Below are 17,939 nucleotides of genomic sequence, written 5' to 3'. Positions count from 1 at the left end.
CATTTATGTTTCCCTGGAGGATTCCAGGCCAAAACAACAACTGGAAAACAATTACAAGAGACGGACAAAGGATGCTTTATCAAGCCTTTTTATTGTAGTTGTTACATAGTTTTTGCTGTGGACACAGATGCAATAGAAGCCTCGGTTGTATAGCGCTTGTATCCAAGCTCCACAGTGATGTAATGGCACAGGCAGCGATGTGTGTGGCGGGGCTAACGTTACATGAATAGAATAAAATGAGTGCAATGCAATAAAAAAAAAGGCTTCTACGAGATTCCACAGGGAGTAGCTGGTAAAAACACAAAACCTACACCTCAACCTACAACCAAAGTTAACCTCCCTTTATATCAAGCAGAAGTGACACTTTTTTTTTTTTTAATAAACCATGCATGGCCTGGTTTGCTTAAATTATATTTAGAATAATACTGCGTTTAGTCTATAATACACTATTCTACACATGGAGCAAAAACAGTAAAAACCAAAAAAAAAACAGAAGAACAAGGACATTATCAGGACATGTACATTATTTTACAGCGTTCTCCCATATTACTTTACACGTTCTACTGTGTTGTGTTCCTAGACAAAAGTCAGTACAATCTGGCAAACGCAATGAGCTCCTCTCTCGTCACTTCAGTTCTTAGTTGCATGCTACACATCGTGTCTAAGGTGCTGAATAGTTTTCAGTAAAAAGAAACACAAAACAAAACAAAAAACGCATTGCTGGTGTGATTTTATGAAGCTTGAGCGTGTGATGCGCCAGATTCCTGTCTCTCAATGGCTATGTTTCCATCACAGTGAATATTTACAATAGGATAGAATGACTTGCAACTTACAAACTGTTGTTCTGGTGAAGCCAGGGTCATAACAGTTGAACCAAAACAAGCACAATGAGCTCACCGAAAGTTCAAGAACATACTCCCATTCTAAAAGGTTGAGCTGCTGCAGGCTCCTTATTGTCGATTTCAATACGGACTAACGTGTTTTTATTATATTGATAAATCATGGAGATGTTATGTTACCGCGTGTGTAACCTCTGATGTTTACATTCATAATTAAATAATGAAAGAACACTCTCTATGTCCTGTAACTGATCTCCAGTGATGCCAGTCCAACGACACATCACATGGCTGACTACTTTTTTTTTATGTTGCATTTTACCGAGAACTTGACTTGAGTGGATTAACAAATTGCCCGTGTTCTACAGTTCGGTCACAGGATACAGCTAATGTGCATAACCATCCCTAAGTTGTCATAAATACTTAAAAAGCTATCTTCATAAACTATTTGATCCAAACGATAAATCACTGGAGGTCAAATAAACAACCGGAATTCTTGCAAGGGCAAGTTTAAAAAACACTGGTTAAAAATAAATCACAGCTCATTAATGGTTGCAATATGATTGTTTCACCCCTTGCAGACTGCCGACTTTTTTTTATCATTATTATTATTATGTCCCTGAAAACGTCTTAATAAATAACGGTCTCTGAAAGGCACTCTGAAATGTGCAGCTCGTAAATCTTCTTGAAAGTAAAAACAGCGTACTGTAACTTCTGCAGGTTGCCGTCGCGCACAACCCAAAACAATCTCCCCCAACTGTTCAGTCCATGAGTGAGAATAGGTCACGTGACGTAACGCGTCTGCGTTTGTTGAAGCTGGAAATGTTTACGTGGCGAGCATTGGTGCGAAACATGGCTTTCACTAGTAATTTAGTTCCTCGGATTAATTCCTCTGTACCCGGTGAACGAATGACACCTGCCTCCAATCTGTGGATTTAGATCAGACTTTAAAAACTGTGCTACTGTAGTTGGGGAGTTGCTGGTAAAACTGGCGAGTAAAGTTTTAGATGCAGATGTCGGAGTGGTTCATCAGTGTCAAGGTTTTCACATTCCATTGATACTTTCACATCCAGTGCAATTATATATATATATATATGTGTGTTTTTTTAATTATTATTATTTGAGCACCTTCTCGAGCAAAATGGAACAGAAACATACAACTACCACAGTAGTATAAAACAATAACTCTGCACAATGCCATCTATTCAATAGATGAAATGTCGTTTCAATTCAACATGATACTAGAGCTGCAAGTAGAGCCTGTACCACGTTTAGCCCTCTTGATTCAGTCAAGGCCACTGAGATTGAAGCGCACGCCCTGCCAACAATTCTGACGACTAAGTAGAATACACGTCACATTCAAAGGAAGATGGTGATTGCAGATCGTCAGCAAAGCCGAGTGGTTTGAATGCGTCGGTCGGTGTCAGCTCTCTGTGCCCCCGTAGTTCAGTTTGTGAATAAAATCTTGCTCAGCTTTTTTTTTTCTTTTTTTAATCCGCTCTCTTCAAGAAGCACTTTTGCGTCAAGCCTACGTCAACTAAAACGCATAAAAATGAGATGAACTCATCGAAAGCTGAAAGGGAGGGATGAGTGCCGAGTCGGATTGCAGTGGGGTCGCCGTGTTGGATGTAGGCAAAATGGAGGGGGCGCAGTAAAAAGGGGATTCCAGACGTCTTAAATGTCCCAACGGGATCCAGGTCCAGCTCATACCTGCATCTCTGTCCCGCTGGAGAAGCCAAGAGCGCTGGCCTCCTCTGTGGTCAAACCATTCTTCAGTGTCCTCCTCACTGCACAGTTGGGAACAAAAATTAAGCCTAAGTGAGGTGAGACACATTGTATTAAAAAACAACTTTTATTGTTGTGTAAGGGTGTGAGAGCTTTGCTTACGAGATGAGACGTTAGCACAGTTAATAACACAGGGAGACGTCAATGACAAAATATGTGAAAATAACCTTGAATTCATTCAGTCATTCAGACTGCAGTACGTACGAGTAAGACGCAAACAATATTGACGCTTTGGGCCAGATTGGGATTATGATTGTGCATCAACTACAACATCTGAAATGCTAAATGAAAAATGACCAACACTGTCTTATTCTGTGGGTTGTGGATTATATATATATCATGGTTATAATAGTTTGAATTTGGAATTTTTAATTAGTTATAGTTTTTAAAACGAGTTAGTTTGAATTAGTTTTAGTTTTTTGTATTTGCCAGGTGCAAGAAGTAAAAAAAGTCATAAGTATTGTGTCATAAAAACCCAATTTTAATAGGGACAAATGAACAACCATCCCCGAGTCAAATAGAACAGTCGACAAGAAATGAGCCTGAACATTAGCATAATACTGCTGAGTTAGTGTGAAAGGTAAAAGTCTAACAGTCAACAGACTAAAGACACACATGAACATAACGTAAGTGATGATAAATAACCCTCATGAGACACATCTACTAACACAACTAAATGTATGATTAACTTGCACATGCCCCACATTTTAACAGAAACAAACTGAAAACATTTTATTATAAATGAAAATAAAACCTTTCAAAATTGCCGTCAAGAGTAAAAAATAAATACAAAACTGAGCACAATTTGACTCTAAGTTTAGTTAATTTTAGATCGTTTTATAAACATACACAGAGTTTCAGTTAGTTATCGATTTTTCTTTCATCTCTAGTTTTTTGTTTTTCCTTAGTTTTCATTAACTATAATAACCTTGTTCTATATACCAGCTTTACAGATGCATTACTGCCACCTTCAGGACAGGAGTGTGGATCAATAGATAAGGTGGGGAAAATTATCTAGTGAAACATTATTTTTACTAGACCTAAAATCTCGTCATACTTGCACAAGCACTCTTCTCACCTCTTTCTCACCTCTCATTTACACATACAGCTGAGCGTATAACACACATTAATTGTCCAGTTGTGGACGCGATGACTCACGTGATTTCCGGTTGACGCGGGACCGTCTCCTCTCTCGAGGCTGTGTCCGCTGGCTGGGCCCCTGAGTGGCTGACCTGACGATCCTCTCCATGATCTCATCTGCCGTGTCATCCGCACAGGTCACCGGGTCACCACTGGCAGAGCACCACGGGGGAGCGCGCCCTGCACGACGGGGGACGGGCACAAACAGAGACTCTTTGGAGAAACGGCGACACAGTGACTCACGTTCACTTTACCGTTCGGTTCTCATCGGCCACAGTTCTGCTGTCTTGAAATACAGTTGCGGTGGCGTGTGGGTGAAGCCTTACAACATGAGCACACTGGTGTTACGCAGGTGTAATGTAGTCATGTTTAGTTAAAGGAGCGGGTCATAGTTTCCACGTTTAGTCTAGTTTGTGGCAAGCTCTCGTTTTTTTTATATAGAATGGGGTAACCATGGAAACTTGCTTGAGTTTTTTTGAGGAAGTCCACCAGCTCCAGATCATGTACAAGTCAGCACTCAAATAAAAGAAGGAAGTGTGGGCAAATTTAAGACCTGATAAGAAACTGCTACTGGAATGGAAAATGGTAATGAGGACGTATGTGAGGAGCGCGATATGAGATGTGGAAAAAGTATAACCTTTTTCAGGTAGAATGAGGCCAAATGAGAGATGTGTGTGTTCCCTTTGTAGTCGTATTCACAAAGAAAAGCAAATCTCTTGACGGCGCCGTAACCCGGTAACCTGTTTGAGAGACTGACCTCTGGCGCTGCCAGCTCTGGTGCGTGTTCTGAGGCCCGGCACTGTGGACGTGCTGCCCTCCCCGCACTGCAGGCTGCTCTTCAGAACGGCCTTCATGTTCTCATGTTCGGCTGCGTCTTCAGCATACTGGATACCCTGAGGCTGGCTTTCCTGTGGGGAGCTGCCAAATTTACCACTCTGCGGGGAAGGAGGGGAGGGGAGGGGAGGGAAACAGCATTAAAACAGCTGATAATTCATGAGTGGGAGAAGGGGAAACGCAACACCATGCTCTGCAAGACTTAGTATTTCAGGGGAACTCTTGGGTAAATGTCATCAAACACGTCGTAGCGACGTCAAGGCAGTTAATTTTAACTAATGTTAAAATAGTTAGACATGTTAAGGTGTCTACTTCGTTATTTTTCTTCCTGTGACACTTTGTTTTTGCAACAATGCAGACACGCCAGCTTCAGGCATTTAGCTGTGAGAAGTCCATTATTTTCGACAAGGAAGTTTCTCATCAACACCGTGGAACTTCCTCATTCACGTGGGATCACACACACACACAAACAAACACAGAATCCTTCCAGTCTTTCCACTGACCCGTCCTCTGTTAGTCCTCACAAACACACCAGTTATTGTTCAAAGTTGCGACAACTAACAATGTGAGTCACGACAAGTTCATGTCCCCCACCTACCTCACTGTCATCGTCATCCTCACTCTACAGGGATGAAGGAAGCGGACACAAATATGCCCCGTGAGTTGTGATGTAAATACAGAAGTGCACACGTAAGTGATAGCATCTGATTTAAAAGACGCGGACATCTTCATATATCTAGGATATTAGGCTTTTACACTACAATAAAGACATATGATAAACATGTAGCTTGGAGCATAGAGACGGGACACACACAGGTATTTACAGACTCACTACAGTAAAGGTTGTGGGTGGAGGTTTGGACATTCTAGTCTACGCGTGATCCCCAGTTGTCAGTGTTTCTCCTAAACAAAGCCAGTGATTGCAGTCTCATTGTAAAAAAGATTACACGGCTGTATCTTATCATCTAACCCTGATGACAAGAAAAGAGAGTAGGTGTGTTTCACAAGATGTCTGAGCAGGATTTCACAGCCAGAACAAAACACAAGCTGTGGAACAACTGAACACCTCTGTAAGAATGTGTTCAGGGTGTGGGTCTTGTTATTTCTCCTTCAGGGATATCCAAAGGTTTTAATTTTCACACAGTGATTGAATTAGCGTCCGTTTGAAGGCCGAGAGGCCCCCGCTGCAGAGTCCGGCTCTGAGAGGCCGACTCCTCGGGGGTTTAAGGGATTTTAATCACGCAGGGAGGTATTTGCTCTGGCCTTTCTTCGCCTGCTGCAGCTACAGAACGGGATACACTCAAAACAATTAGAGGAGTGTTTTTGCAGTAACCTATACATGCGAGTACTGGCAAACTATGCTGATGTCACTGTAAATACACGCCTCGTCCGTCATAACTGGCCCCAGTTTGGCGCTTTATCCGGATTATATAGAGTACAACCCGCGTTGAGGGATCGGAATCATGGAATTAAGGAAATACTTGTCAAACAAAGACAAAAGATCAAGAAGTGGAGGACGACGACACGTGACTGTTGCTGGTGGCCAACACCACTTACATCTGTTATCATTTTCCCCCTGGTCTTGTTCCTCTCCCGGTGGTTGGCCCTCTTCTGTTTCTGCTGCAGCACACGCTCTCTTGTTGTACGATACTCCAGGGCGAACTCACTCAGGATCTTGCTGAAGCGGTGAATGCTGACTTCCCGCACAGTGTATATCGGATGGCCCAGGAACAGCAGGAAGGCGTGAAACCTGCGAAATGTGCAAAGAGACGTGGCGTCACTGCACCAAACGGGAGTCGGGAACGGGAACGAACGGCATTCGATTTACAGCTGAACCCACCTGTTGATGATCCGCCGATGTACGATCTTGAGGATAATGATCCTCTCGGCACAGTCTTTGAGGAAGTCGGACATCTTTTGTTTCAACGCTGGCTTCATCTCGTGCTTTGCTATGACTTTGAGGTGATCCCATGATGCTTTGCACCGTCGCTCCATCTGGGCCAAATTGTCTTGAAGCTGGTCAAAGTCCACCTGACGGCAACATCACAGCAAAAATGATGACTCAGAGACTCTTTATTTGTCATCGCTGCTCCAAAAAGGATGTGTATATATATATATATATATATATATATATATATATATATATATATATATATATATGTGTATATATAAAAAACAAACATTAATGAGCTTCTGAGAAGTAAACACGGCTTCACCTTTGTCAAGCGGGTGATGGCTCCTATCTCAGAGTAGAGATCAGTGCTGTCTGGAAACTTCTCGACCACAAAGGAGCAGGTGTGGTGCAGCAGAGACTGCTTATGGACGGTGTCCTTCACTTCTGGCACTTTCTCCAAGTAGCTCAGCTCAAAGCCTTTAGCCTACAGATGCAGGATTTACAGCAGCGCACTCACAATGTGAAACAGAAACAACTGTCTGAAAGTAACTGAAAGTAAAAAATACTCAAAGAACAAACTGCAGCGAATTTCCTTTTTGGCACAGCCTGAAATAAAAAGTGTGTAGATTAATTAGGCTGAGATTATCAGCACTATAATCTACTGCTGCGCTCACCACAGCAGAATATATCAGGAAAGATCACAATCCTAACGTGAGCGCCCCTTGTTCTCATGCCAGTTTCAAATGGCTTACTGCAAAAATATAAACGCAGCCATTATCTGCGGGAACTACTTGTTTTGATGTCGACAACTTATGTTTCCCTCTTTGCATGTTTAGCTCTCCTATCCCAGATGTTCACTTGCAAGGCTGAAGTAAAAGACCCCCGACACAAAGTGAGACTATAAAAGGAAACCCGACATGCGAGTTCACACGAGTGGCCAGACAAACACTTCCAGAGCAGACGGAGCCAGGTTGTGCAGAGACAAGCATTTCTTAACTGTAGAAGGACAGAGTTTCTGCTGCTGCAGACAAGTCAAGCAGCACATTCTTCCACACACAGAGTTCACTGTTGTCCTTGCCAAATAAATATGTTGGCAGTGGAGCATGGGGGGGGGGGGCGTGGCAGGAAATGGAGGAAGAGCATGAAAGACACACAGAGAGGGAAAGTGGAAAAAAAAAAAAAAAGAGAGGACATTTTAAAGCCATATATGTCTGGAAGATTACTCACATTGGTGCCGTTGAGGAAATTGCCAATAGCCAGCAGTGTGGTCAAGATGTGGCGGAGTGTGCTGTTTTTCTCTAACTGGTCCATCCCTTCCTTCAGGTCCTGAAGAGGCTCTGCCACTTCCTAAAAAACAAAACAGGATACAGTCTGAAAGGACATCACCTGTCCCCGTCTGTCCCTGTCTGTCCCTGTCTGTGACAATACATTCTGCTCTTAATGATTACATCTTTTAAAGCTTTTCAGAGAAGCCAAATTCAGTCACTTCGCTAAGTTTGATGAAACACAGGGAAACAAGCATGTCCACAACAAGAATATAAATGAAGCCGAACCATTACGTTTGCCCCCTGGTGGCCGCCTGCAGTATGGTAATAAACTCAATTTCCATAATTGGTTCCTTAAATACTTTTTAATTTGCATTTGTTGAAAAAGAATCGTGCGTGCGTAGCCCTTACGTTGCTGTAATAAACATGATCAATCGCCGTGTTTAGACCAAACGGATTGTTGTTGGGCCAGATTTTTATTTAGTGATGTCTCTCTAGATGTTAAGTAAACACATAAAGGACGACAGCTTTGAATGGATGAGAGATTAAATTAAAACGTCAAACTATTCAGCAATATTTTTGAAATGATTATAGTCGGGGCAGCTATATATACATACATTTGTTTTTCTGATAAGTTACATTTGATGTTATTAATAATGGACTGAGACGATCCACTTCTGGTACATTTTGGATTCATTTTTGTACAGCGTGAGACATGTTGATCATATTTATATAAAGTGAACGCTTAACGCTTCATGCTACACTTGCAGCTCGTTCCATCAAACTTCTTCTGCAGCTCCTGCCGGAAACCAAATTTCTGCACAATTCCCAAATCTGTTTGTTGAATTCACAACATCATATAAATTGTAAGTGTATATGAAAGTGTGATGTATCTGCTTGTGATTAGAGTGAACAGGAATGAGTCTGACCTTTTCAATAAGCTCATAATCCATCTTGAATGCCCACAGCTGCAGGCGAGCAGACAGCTCTGTGATGGAGGAGAGGATGAGAAGGAACTGTTCAGCGCTGCCCAGGGGAATATCAGGGTTGACCAGCTGAGCTTCCTGGATCCTCTGCTTCTCCTCCTCTGTGGGGATCATGGTCAGGATTTTCTAAGCCAAGAAATGTGAGGAGGGGGAAACAAAAGGAGTCGTCTCAAGTCTCAGGCTTTCAGTATCTTTTACTCAATATGTTAGGGAATAAATGATGGGTATGGGGAGGAAACAAACCGATACTGTCGCTAACTCTCTCTCTGTTTGTCTAAGATGTTTCGCATGTTCCCCACAAACCTGCGTGACACCTGAACTTTCAACCTCAAATCTGTGTCAGGTTGAATATACCTCCTGAGACAAGACGTGGAGAGGAATGCTCCTCTGCTGCAAATTCATTCAAGGAGGAGCTGAAGGCTGCAGGTTATACATCACCAAAGGGAATTGCAACAACAGCCTTTCTCTACAGAAGTCCTGCAAAAGGTCTCTAGTAGGGTTTTTAAAACAAGCTGAAATTTACACCACAGGTGATTGATCGCGACACAAAAACTCAGCCATGCAGCCAGAAACACACGCTATAATGTCAACAACGTGGGCAGTCCCATGCAGATGAGCTAAACCTCGCGTGTTTGGGGAAATCCACTGGTGTGTAAATCATGTTTTTATTGCAATCGAGAGCACTACACAGAACAACATAAAACGTAAGTGCCCTAAGAGACAATCCCTTTGAAAATGCTTACCTCAATTCCCTCCTTGTTTAGTGCATACTCATCGAAGTTGAGGATAGCAGTCTTGATGGTGCGGGGAGGAGGTAAGACAGTCAAACCTATGTTAATGGCATTGCTTCGTTTGGAATCCAGGACTATGATTTCTTGCCGTTTCCCATCGACGGCTGCTTTCTGTAAGAAACGCAAAATACCACCGGAAATCCGGTGTCACGGTTTGCTTTTAGACCCATGTATCATGGAAGCGGTTCATGCTGGTTCAATACAATGCAGACTTAAAAAAGACAGACTTTTGAGACATTTTCATGAAAGGGAAAGCACCCAGTGTTACAGCTGCTGGAGAACGGTCGGGATGTATAAATGGCAAGGACGTAAATGGCAAGGATGATTGCGCAGTGGCAGCAAAGAAAGGTATGCAGCAGAAACCAAGTTGTTGTTAAAATCAAAATGGTTTATTGTCTTATGGTGAGCATGAAGTATGTCTTAGCCTGAGGGTGATGTCAGTGGAAAGCTTGTTAGAGTCATGCGACTTCTGAATATATCTTTTTTTTTTGTTGTATATAAGTGGATATGATGGTTTAACTTTGATGCTACTATAAGATTTAGGGTGTGTGTGTGTGTGTGTGTGAGTGTCTTCCAAAGAGTGATGTTGTTGGGTGAGGAGCTACTGAAAAAGGATTTTGAAGGCCGGTTTTACTCAGGGAGACGCACAAAATGATCCTTTCACATAAAGTACAATGACAGGTAGCAGGAAGGCCTGAGCTATAGAACAACCTGGTTTCTGAAAAAGCTTAATTTAATGCTACTGCAGTTGTTAGTTACCCTTGTGACAGGCAGCTCCTTGGATTTGGACTCAAACAGCTGCTCCAGCTTGGATGTGTCCAGTTTAATTGGCTCCAGTTTGGACCAGAGGGACTCCTTACAGAATTTATGGCTCTTGCACTGCCAGTCCACTGGACGCACCTCATTCCAGAAGAGACGGATGGTCTTCTTCTTCTTTTGGAAGAGAGGCACCTCCCCTCGAATGAGGTGAGGGGAGGGCGGAGGTATAGGGGGCATGAATGGTGGTGGCGGTGGCATCATTTTGCCAAGCATCGGAGGGGGCGGGGGGCACCCAAACAGTGGTGGGGGTGGCGGCAGGGCGGTGTTACACAGAAGAGGAGGAGGAGGTGGTGGTATCAGGTCACGTGATCCCATCATATTGTCCATATCTAAAATGTCCAAGTCATCATCGTCCCTCAGGTCCGTGAAGTCAATGTCTTTGATTCGCAGCTCCCTGGGTGACGCCATGAGCTGATCCCAGATATAATCGGACTCTTTCTTAGGAGGTAAGCCAGACGAGGCTGTGGTCGCTGAGGATTTGTCAGTCTGCTGCTCTTTTGAGGCCTCCCCCTCGGGAGGAGAGGTCAAGCCTTTGACCAAATCTCCAAACTTCTCTGCCACTGCGCGGACACTGCCCTGGTTGTCCAGATGTCCCACCTCCATTTTTTTCACATTTTCTTCTCTGGCCTGTCTGTGAGCCTCCAGCGTGGAGATCCTGCTGGCCAAACTGGCCACAGACGAGTCACTGACCTCCGACTCCTTCTCACATTTACATGTTTCTTTCTCGGTTTCTCCGACACTCTCCTCGTCCTTGCTGGCTGTTGTCTGAGCATAGAGCATGTCCAGCATGAAGCGCTTGCTGTTCAGGATCTCGGTGCACTGGTCATTCACATCTGCGTCTTTAATGCACTGCGTCCACTGGCCTGGTGACATTGATATAGAAATAATTAGGATATAAAGAGAATAAAAACCGTTGATAAGAAGTTAAAGCAAGTTAAATGAACTACAATCTCACCTGCGTCAATGTCACCTGTGAGCTTCTCCTCCCGCTCCTCCCTCTCCAGTGTGCTACTCGTAGAGGAGATGCTCGACGCAGAGCAGTTGTCCTTTTCATTCACTTCCTCATTCTGTCTCTCCTTCTCACTCAGCATTACACTGTCATCCACGTCTCTTTCTGCTGTCTGCTCCCTCTCGCACTCCTCCTCCTCCTCTAGCTCTACATCTACCTCTACATCATGCTCCCCCACCTCTTCTACATTAGGCCCCTCCACTTCCTCTACCTGCTCTTCGTCCACTGCCTCATCCCTGCGCTCTTCCTGCTCCTCAAGCTTCTCCTGCTCTTGTCTTTCTTCTTTCTCCATTCCTGACTGTTCATCGGACTCGTGCTCTGTCACTAAATTCTGATGAGACTCAGCAACATGTTCTGTCTCGGCATGCGACTCTGTCTCAGTCTGCTGCTGTTCAGGCTCAGAGGGAGGTGTGGGGGCAGATGCGGATACTGTTAATTCTGGCGCTGGACTTTTGTTTCTGGTTTGTGGGTCAAGGTTTGGCTCTGAGACGTGTTCTGTTCCTGGAAGAGAAAACAAAAGAATGCACAAAAATGTGACTTTAAATACTTTTATAGGATCTGATAGTGTTCAGAAACATTTTTGTTTATAGTTGAAACAACCTTGAATTGCTTCCTGACATATCGTTAATGAGAGAATGTCGTGATTCAACACACATTTTCAGAGTGCAGATACATGAAGCCTTCCTAAAGCCATTATATGAGTCATTAGCATACAGCGCATATGTGAAAACCTCAAAAAGATAAAAATAAAACAAATAAGGAAGTCTACTTTGGAAAAATAATAAACTATTTTGATGTTTTTCATCATTTCACCACAGGAAATCACCAAAGCTGTTCAATCAGAACCTCATCACAGACTTTTGTTTTTGCAAAAAAAAAAAAAATGAAAGCACTTCCAAAAAATATTGACTTTGCGATTGTTCATGTGATCTGCTATTTAGTAGTGTGTAATACTTACAGTATCTAATAGCCAGAAGCCAAACATGCTGTTCTCTCATGAATACAGCTAAGTAAAGTCATTTCAGTGTTTTTTTTCCATTTATTTGTTTGATGATGAAAAAAAACTTTGCTTACTCGATGTTTGTTGTGCAGCACTAACAGTGTTTTCCTGTAAGGTGATGGGTGAAGGTGTGGCACAGCGTGACGCTGCGCGGCTGGCGGGGTTGGAACTCAAACACAACGTAATTTCTGTCCGTCCTCTTGTTGGCATTCTGGGTCGCTCGCGCTCAAATTCCTCTGCGGCGAGTCTCTCCACAGCCTTGTACCTGCAAAAACACGACATGTACGCTGAAACTTACGATAAAGGCTGCTGAAATCTCAATTTAGCCATTTAGTCATTGTGTTGGAATAAGATGGAAACATAGCACTGCTATTTGGCTTTATTTTCCTCAAAGAAACGGGTTTACATCGTATACAGAGAGATAACCACAACACATCCATGGAAAAACACAATTACACACTTGTCCTGTTAACATTTGGACGTCTTCATGGTGAGCAGTCCTAAAGGGGCCCTGACTATAATTCAGTCTGAGGCTGGGTGAAACTTACTTTACATCTGCTATGAATTTCCAAAAGTGCCTTTGCTTTTTGATCCACATTCACACACTGCTGCGCTAATACGACTCAACGAAGCCATAAAATAAACTCACCTTTCCTCCCGCGCTTGTCTTGCTTCTTCCCTTTTGTCCACATAATCGCGACTGAAACAGAAAAACAAAAGCAGGGACAAGAAAAACAAATGATCAAGAGACAATAACTGGAACTTATATAGTAAATGCAAAGCAAAGTGAAGCAAAGCAAAGTGATAGTATAGTACAGTATATAATATACTGTCCTCCTGCCAGCTTTTATTTTACCTATGGAAAAGTTAGAAGTCAAGGCTGTACCTCTATTGTCTCTATTGTCACAACTGCAATCTACAAAAGTCATGGAGTGCTTTCTCTGACTCACTTGAACCGATTCCTCTCTTCTCTTTCGATTCTCTGCAGACGCTCCTCTCGTTCCAGGCGCCTCCGCTCTCTCTCTGCAGCCAGTGATTCTTGATGCTGTCTGTACGATGAAGTGAGCAAGCCCCCTAAAGTGGGTCTGCACGCCAAAGAGTAAGATGATTAAAAGTGATTACAACGTTAAGTGATATTTTTATTTTTTTTAATAAACATAATCCTTGGCATTGGGATGACACGAGTTCATCAAACATCTTCAAGACGTGTACTTGTGCTTCAGCTGTGGCTAAGTCGACGTGCTGACCTGTCTGGTTGGGAGTCTGCTGAACTGGTGAAGCGATGAATGGGTGATGTCGGAGCCTGGTGTCTGCCAGGGTACGCAGTGCCATTGGCACTGATTCTGTTAATAGAGAAAATTGTTTATTTTTATAACACATATTACCACTGAAGACAGCATTTTAAGGATCAGTGATGTGAATTCCAATGTCCTATATTATATATATATATATATATGTGTGTATGTGTGTGTGTGTGTGCAATATTGCATATGTGATTTGAGTTGTAATACAAGTCAAAGTTCAGAACATTATTTACTGCATTTTGTAATTTGAAAAAAGAGCATTACCACATGAGATGCAATCAAAAATATTAACCACATGTGTATGTGGTGCAATTTAAACTGTCATAGAACATAGAACAATCAACAATAGAACAATTAAATCGCAGCTTTTGAAATTTGCATTGTTTCAAATTCCAGTTTCCATTTTTTAATGATTAATTGTTCAAAAGCTACTTCATTGATTGACTGATTTTTTTTTTTTATCATTTTATATCATTTTCACCTCAGAACCATCCATCCATCATGGATAGTATATATAGTATAGTATCTTCTACCGCTTTATCCTCCACATGAGGGTCGCGGGGGGGAGCCAATCCCAGCTGACATAGGGCAAAAGGTGGGGTACACTCAGAACAGGTCGCCAGTCCATCACAGGGCCACAAACAACCATCCAATCTCACAATCACACCTGATTGTCCAATTTACCTAATCCCCAAATCTGCATGTTTTTAGACTGCAGGGAGAAAACCCACCCACACACACACACACACACACACACAGGGGGAGAACATGCAAACCCTTATTCTGACGGGGTCGTGAACCCGGGTCTTCTTGCTGCAAATGCTAGAGAGCAGCTAACCACTACAGCAGCTGTGTGGCCCCACCTCAGAACCGTCATGCATAATGTGCAGACACATGACCTATTCACCCTCTTGCCTTACCTGTCAGACCAGCAAGGCTTTCTAGCTGTGTAACGTGTGGGAGGGTTGTTTGTTTCTGTCGAACTGAAGATGGAGGTAAGAGAGGAAAAGAGAGCGCCAGTCAGGTCAGACACTCCAAAGATGTGAATCATAAAATGTTAGTCACACAGGCAGGATAGAGTGAGACAGCAGTTGCAGGTAGAAGGGCCACAAGACTACACGATGATGAAGTCAACAAGGGCAGAAACTATTTCTGTTTGTCCTGTTTATTCAGTGCACTGTTTAGAACGCAGTAAAACTGCTGTCATCTAAATAAATACGACTCATTTTGGTATCTTTAACAAGATCATGTTGTATTTTCCACTGCGGAGAAAACAAAATAATTTCTGCTTTAACGGCGTCAGGGAGGGATGCATGCTGAGGAACTACTGCTGCGACAGAGCTCTGCTGAAACAAGAGAAACGTGTGACTCGTGCAGATACTTTCAATTCCTTAATGCTTCGGATTAATTTATCGACTTGTCTCGCATTCATTTTGGTGTGGAGCCACAACAGAAGAGAGATGAGCTGTACATGTCTGTGAAATAATTATTTCCAGCAACCAAGAAAAGGAAGTTATTATGACCTTCCTTCCTCTGGTAGAGAAAATGTTTGTCGATGACAGATGAGGCATAAATCACATCTAAATACAGGCTACTAGGATCAGGGAAACATTTTTGAAAGATGAAAAAAAGCAGAGAGGAACAAAAGCCAAAGCGTGTCAACCAAAAAAACAAGCGTGAATGTGATGTCATTCTGAAGAGAAATAGTATTACTAAAATACTTTTGCAGTATACATTTATGTATTTTTACACTCGTATGTGTATGTGAAGTTACAGCGAGTTACATAAAGATGCATACACCAGTGAGATATAATGGCCACACTCTGTCCTTCCATGTCTCGTTCTCTGACAATTCAATATACACCTGGCTCTGGTTCAAGTCAGTGGATGGAGGGGTCGATGGAAGGGAGGGGGAGGGGGGGGGGGGGGGGTTTGGGTGAGATTTGTGGAGACTGACATTGAGGGTGTGCAGTGAGAGTCTGGCATTCTATTCAGGGAGAGGAACACACCAAGGACTAAAGGTCCCCTTTTCAGGTGCGACGGACACAGGAGAAGATGTTCTGGTCTTGACGCTGACATATTCTCTCTGCCCTTCAGGGTCACTGGCTTTAGGAAGGATGTTGGCCATACACTTTAAGCTCAAGCACATACTAGGAGTGTCTGCTACAGCTGGAGCCACACTAGGATGACAAAAAAGAGGAGGAGTCTAAATGGGTAGAGGAAAGGGTCAATACTTGCAAAAAAACTATGCAATTGTGAGGGGAATGAGAGATTGAGTCACTCGTAGGAAACCTGCTTGCCTAAAATACCTGCAAGCGCCCTGTCTAGAGGACTCAGTGACTGGATGACTTTCGTCATCTGCCTCCTCCTCCTCCTCCTCTCCCTCCTCCTCTGCTTCTTCCTCCTCGTCCTCTTCTCTGTGGTGAGAGGAGGGGTGGAGGGTGGAAAGGAGGACATGTAAAGATTGGACAACGTGAAGACACACAATAGAGGACGGTCCAGCAGAGACAACACACAAGACATTGACATTTAAACATATGCTTGTCAGAACAGAATTAGACACACAGTATTAGTGAGTGTGTAGAACACAGAGAAAAGCATTTTAGAAACTGTAATGCACAGGCAACAATTATCAGTCCAGTCTCTATAGTAGCACGTTAAATGTAAAAATAAGATTCGACTTAGAGCTGAGGGACATATCTTCTGTGTTTGAATATAATACATGAGTGCTGCGGCCGGTTTGCTGTTTGGATCCCTCTTGGGTGTCTGGATTTCATTAACAACATGGAAAATGGTGAACTTCAAAGGCAGCTTGAATTTCCTGTGGTGGACTGAAAGAAGCTAGTCTGGGATCATATGACCTGCTGGATTGAATTTAAGCACACCTGAAGACCTGAGTGCTACCAGAAATATTAGAGGGCATGCTAGTTTAAAAAATGAGCGTGAGATTAATGATCAGGCAATCTAGTATGTAGCGCTGGGAAAGACAGTAATCAGTCATGATTTTTAACGACAAAAATCAATGTAATTCCCAATGTAAAAAATTGTTTTATTGCCTTTTATGAGACAGACCAAGCTGCTGTGTAATTAAACAAGATTTGGAGTAGCCACAATGGTTAGATGAATATAAAGCAGATGACAATGTGGAGTTTAAGCTCTGAAGGAAGCATGTCATGAGACAGCAGATAGCTTCTATCAGTATGTTTACAGAAGCTTCCTATTTCCATCAGTGGCAGGGGAACGTCTTTGAGAGTGGGGAAATTAATTCAAATGCCACTTTGCAGGAGCTGTCTCCGCTTTAAAATGGCTATTTATATAATTAAATTCTCTGCTTGGGCTCTGGATGGAGAGGACACATTCCTCCAAGACTGAAACGTAATACAACACTTGCAGTCACGCTGTTTCCTGTGAGTGAGTAATACTCCATGGAGCCAGGAATAATTTGGGATTCCTATTTAGTTGCAGTTATCTCTCAGGGTTCAAAATAAAAAGCACCCCTAGTGACTGAACTTTTTTATGCAGGATCAAACCACGTTCAAGCGAAAAGCAAAGATTTAGTGTGTGTGTGTTCGTTTTGGTTTTTTTAATCATTCTTTGGAACATCTTCCACTTTTCTATTCCTCTCCGTCTTCCTCTCGCCTCACCTTTCACTGATGTCTTCAACCCCTTGACCATCAAAGGGCAGGAAGCTACTAGCGTGAGTATGTGACCTGCTGGGAGATGCTGGGGCAGAAGAGTGGCTTCTGTTGTTCTGGAGCGAGTGTCTCCGACTGCGTCTTCTCTCCAGGCCCCGCCTCTCATTGGTGCCACCGACGCTAGCCCGTCGGCGATCCTTTCTGCTGCTGGGGGGAAGCTGTACTTCATCACCATCCTCATGGCGCAATGTCATCTGATAGGAGTCAACAAAGAGAAAGAGTAAATAAACTGTATGTTGTCTATAGACAGGGGCATAGGCGCACACCATTATGATGTCATGTGACCTATGGCCAATTCAGGCAGACATTCATTTTCACATGATATTGACGCTTTTTTGTTATGTGATAATGTTTGCTAGTGCAGATTCCTGACTTCGTAGATGTTGAACTGTTCGACGAGGTCCAGGTCTGTGCCCTTCCTGTTCACGTGTCTCTGGGCCACCAATTCTATGCCCTGCTCCTCCAGACAGTCCACCATGTCATAGTAGGAGTCCTGGTCTGGGAGACCTGCCAGAGTCTGAACCACAACACATAAAACTGTATGTAAACACATAAAACTTTTGGCAGAGCAACTCCAACTC

The 17,939-nt window shown here is 43.1% G+C and overlaps 1 protein-coding gene across 5 annotated transcripts in view; it reads right to left on the bottom strand.

Moving 5' to 3' along the window:
- Positions 1–72: 72 nt before the first annotated feature.
- fhod3b (formin homology 2 domain containing 3b) overlaps positions 73–17,939 on the bottom strand; it is a 93,323-nt gene continuing 75,456 nt past the window's right edge. Inside the window, exons 9-28 of one of the 5 annotated variants that reach the window (XM_058646671.1) lie at positions 17,732–17,875; positions 17,308–17,552; positions 15,973–16,080; positions 14,584–14,646; positions 13,607–13,702; positions 13,310–13,444; positions 13,009–13,059; positions 12,434–12,624; positions 11,306–11,860; positions 10,291–11,213; positions 9,484–9,642; positions 8,684–8,866; positions 7,717–7,836; positions 6,812–6,973; positions 6,436–6,626; positions 6,153–6,345; positions 5,194–5,217; positions 4,519–4,696; positions 3,780–3,941; positions 73–2,623 (exon numbers count right to left, since the gene is read on the bottom strand). In XM_058646671.1, the coding sequence (XP_058502654.1) occupies positions 2,541–2,623; positions 3,780–3,941; positions 4,519–4,696; positions 5,194–5,217; positions 6,153–6,345; positions 6,436–6,626; positions 6,812–6,973; positions 7,717–7,836; positions 8,684–8,866; positions 9,484–9,642; positions 10,291–11,213; positions 11,306–11,860; positions 12,434–12,624; positions 13,009–13,059; positions 13,310–13,444; positions 13,607–13,702; positions 14,584–14,646; positions 15,973–16,080; positions 17,308–17,552; positions 17,732–17,875 (3,966 nt within the window). In that variant the 3' untranslated portion in view covers positions 73–2,540. Of the gene's footprint in view, positions 2,624–3,779; positions 3,942–4,518; positions 4,697–5,193; positions 5,218–6,152; positions 6,346–6,435; positions 6,627–6,811; positions 6,974–7,716; positions 7,837–8,683; positions 8,867–9,483; positions 9,643–10,290; positions 11,214–11,305; positions 11,861–12,433; positions 12,625–13,008; positions 13,060–13,309; positions 13,445–13,606; positions 13,703–14,583; positions 14,647–15,672; positions 15,844–15,972; positions 16,081–17,307; positions 17,553–17,731; positions 17,876–17,939 lie in introns of all 5 variants that reach the window. The other 4 variants (XM_058646669.1, XM_058646670.1, XM_058646672.1 and 1 more) reach the window with 4 other exon arrangements.

This window comes from Solea solea, chromosome 13, assembly GCF_958295425.1.
Source record: "Solea solea chromosome 13, fSolSol10.1, whole genome shotgun sequence".
NCBI lineage: Eukaryota > Metazoa > Chordata > Actinopteri > Pleuronectiformes > Soleidae > Solea > Solea solea.
This window is presented reverse-complemented; position numbering and strand designations above follow the sequence as displayed.